Source organism: Manihot esculenta, chromosome 4, assembly GCF_001659605.2.
Source record: "Manihot esculenta cultivar AM560-2 chromosome 4, M.esculenta_v8, whole genome shotgun sequence".
Lineage (NCBI taxonomy): Eukaryota > Viridiplantae > Streptophyta > Magnoliopsida > Malpighiales > Euphorbiaceae > Manihot > Manihot esculenta.
In genome coordinates, this window is record NC_035164.2 from 3,995,653 (window position 1) to 3,997,669 (window position 2,017).

Here is a 2,017-nt window from a genome sequence, read left to right on the forward strand (position 1 = left end):
ACTTTATACAATTTTTAAAATCGAAGGAAAAGGATCGAATTCTTCTCCAACAGGAATTACTAAATATGTATTGCTAATTCGCTTAGTAAGTGATAGTCAATTTTGATAAAGAGAAATAATCTTTTGTATATAATTATTATAGAAAAAAGCACATGTAAGCATAAAAAAAGTCGATTAATTAGCTTAATTCTATTCGGCATGTATGCTCATACATGAACCTTTCAAGTCGAGGCAAATTATTTAAGCATTTGCTTGTCTCCCATTGAGGTTCTCAAGAGGAGATAGCATGTGCTTGGGTATTTCTCTTTCTAACTTTTTCAAAGAGAAACTTCTCACCTCACCCGTCTTTTTGAACAACTAAATGATTCTGAAAAAAACAAAAAGCTTTCAAGGGAAAATAAGTTAATATACCTATATTTCAAGTAATAAACAATAATTTTATTTAAACTTTTAATAACAATTTCAAAAATAAATTTAGACTAAAAAACAAAATTTAATATTTTTAGCCTTTTATATATAATTCAGAAGCAGAAGCAGAAGCAAATTTTAGTCTGTTAGCTATGAAAAAATTCCATTTCCAAAAAGCACAACTTGGAGTTTCAATCACCCATAAAGATTGTGGATACAAGCATCAAATATGTGGGCAATAAGATTTCATAAAGCAACATCTCATGTCAACCACAACATATGCATCCGAAATGAAACACAAATAAATAAAGAACATAATTTAGTTGTTTCATTCCATTAATCTAAAATGTCAATCCTAACATGGTATTACAATGATCAAAGGAACTACACAATGTTTCAGACAAGTTTCCCCTACAACAAAATTACATACAGCAAGAGCAGAAGAGTTGAGGCACCCAGATTGGCTTTGAGTGAGGTATAAAGGCTTAAGCCTTCTTGGGGGACTTGGTGGCCTTAGAGGGAGACTTTGGTTCCTTTGCAGCTTTATCACTCTTTTTGGGCAACAGAACAGGGTTGATATTTGGAAGGACACCTCCATGAGCAATGGTCACACCAGCAAGCAACTTTCCAAGCTCTTCATCATTTCTCACAGCAAGCAAAACATGCCTTGGTATTATTCTGTTCTTCTTGTTGTCTCTTGCTGCATTTCCAGCCAATTCCAGCACCTGAACCCCAATAACACTATGCATCAGAACAGAGCAAAGTAGATTTCAACCTGATCCTATGATAAAACAGTAGAATAGGGAAATTAATAAAAAGTGTCGTTAGTACATTTGACTAGCAAGCAAAAGGCAGAATCAGATTAAACAAACTCAAATCTTATTACCTCATAAAAACCCTAATTCAACTCTATGGGCAATAAATCATCTCACTACCATTGGACATGAAAAAATAAAATTCAAGTTTCATTTGCTATTTATGAGAGCTCAAGAAAGTACAAGTCGAGAATCACACCGTTTTCCATCATTTTCCCAACTACCAAACAGACATTTGGGACCAAAACTAACAAAAACATCAAATTCAGCTCAGCTAAAGATAGTAAACAAAATACCAGATGGTCTTCCCATGATAACAATGGAGTGCACAATCTACAACAATTGCAGATCTAAAAACCACACAACAGCAGAAAATCAAAATGGGAAAGCAAGAAGTTACCTCAGCTGCTAGGTACTCGAGAACAGCGGCCAAGTAAACCGGAGCACCAGTTCCTACACGCTGTGAATATCTCCCTTTCTTCAAGTACCGGCCGATTCTCCCAACGGGAAACTGCAGACCTGCTTTGACCGACCTAGAAACGGGCTTCTTCTTCGGACCTCCGCCTTTCCTCCCTCCGGCTCCCTTCTTCACTTTTCCTCCAGTCTCCATCTGCCGATAAAGATCTGACCCGTTTAAGAACAATGATTAAAGAATCACCGGTCAGGTTTCAGTGTAAAAGATGGATTGGGGTTATGTTGTGGCACGGTTTTATAGCCCGTTGTCTGGACATGGGCGTCTGGGAAGCGAAGGATGAGAGAAAGAATACCGTTGGATTGCACTCTGATCGACGGTA

At 36.9% G+C, this 2,017-nt stretch overlaps 1 protein-coding gene across 1 annotated transcript; it reads right to left on the bottom strand.

The window, feature by feature from the left end:
* Positions 1-714: 714 nt before the first annotated feature.
* LOC110612863 (histone H2A) lies at positions 715-2,017 on the bottom strand. The gene is made up of 2 exons (XM_021753698.2): positions 1,624-2,017; positions 715-1,133 (listed from the first exon to the last, which is right to left on the bottom strand). The coding sequence occupies exons 1-2, from the start codon at positions 1,831-1,833 to the stop codon at positions 894-896; spliced, it is 450 nt and encodes a 149-aa protein (XP_021609390.1). The 5' UTR covers positions 1,834-2,017; the 3' UTR covers positions 715-893.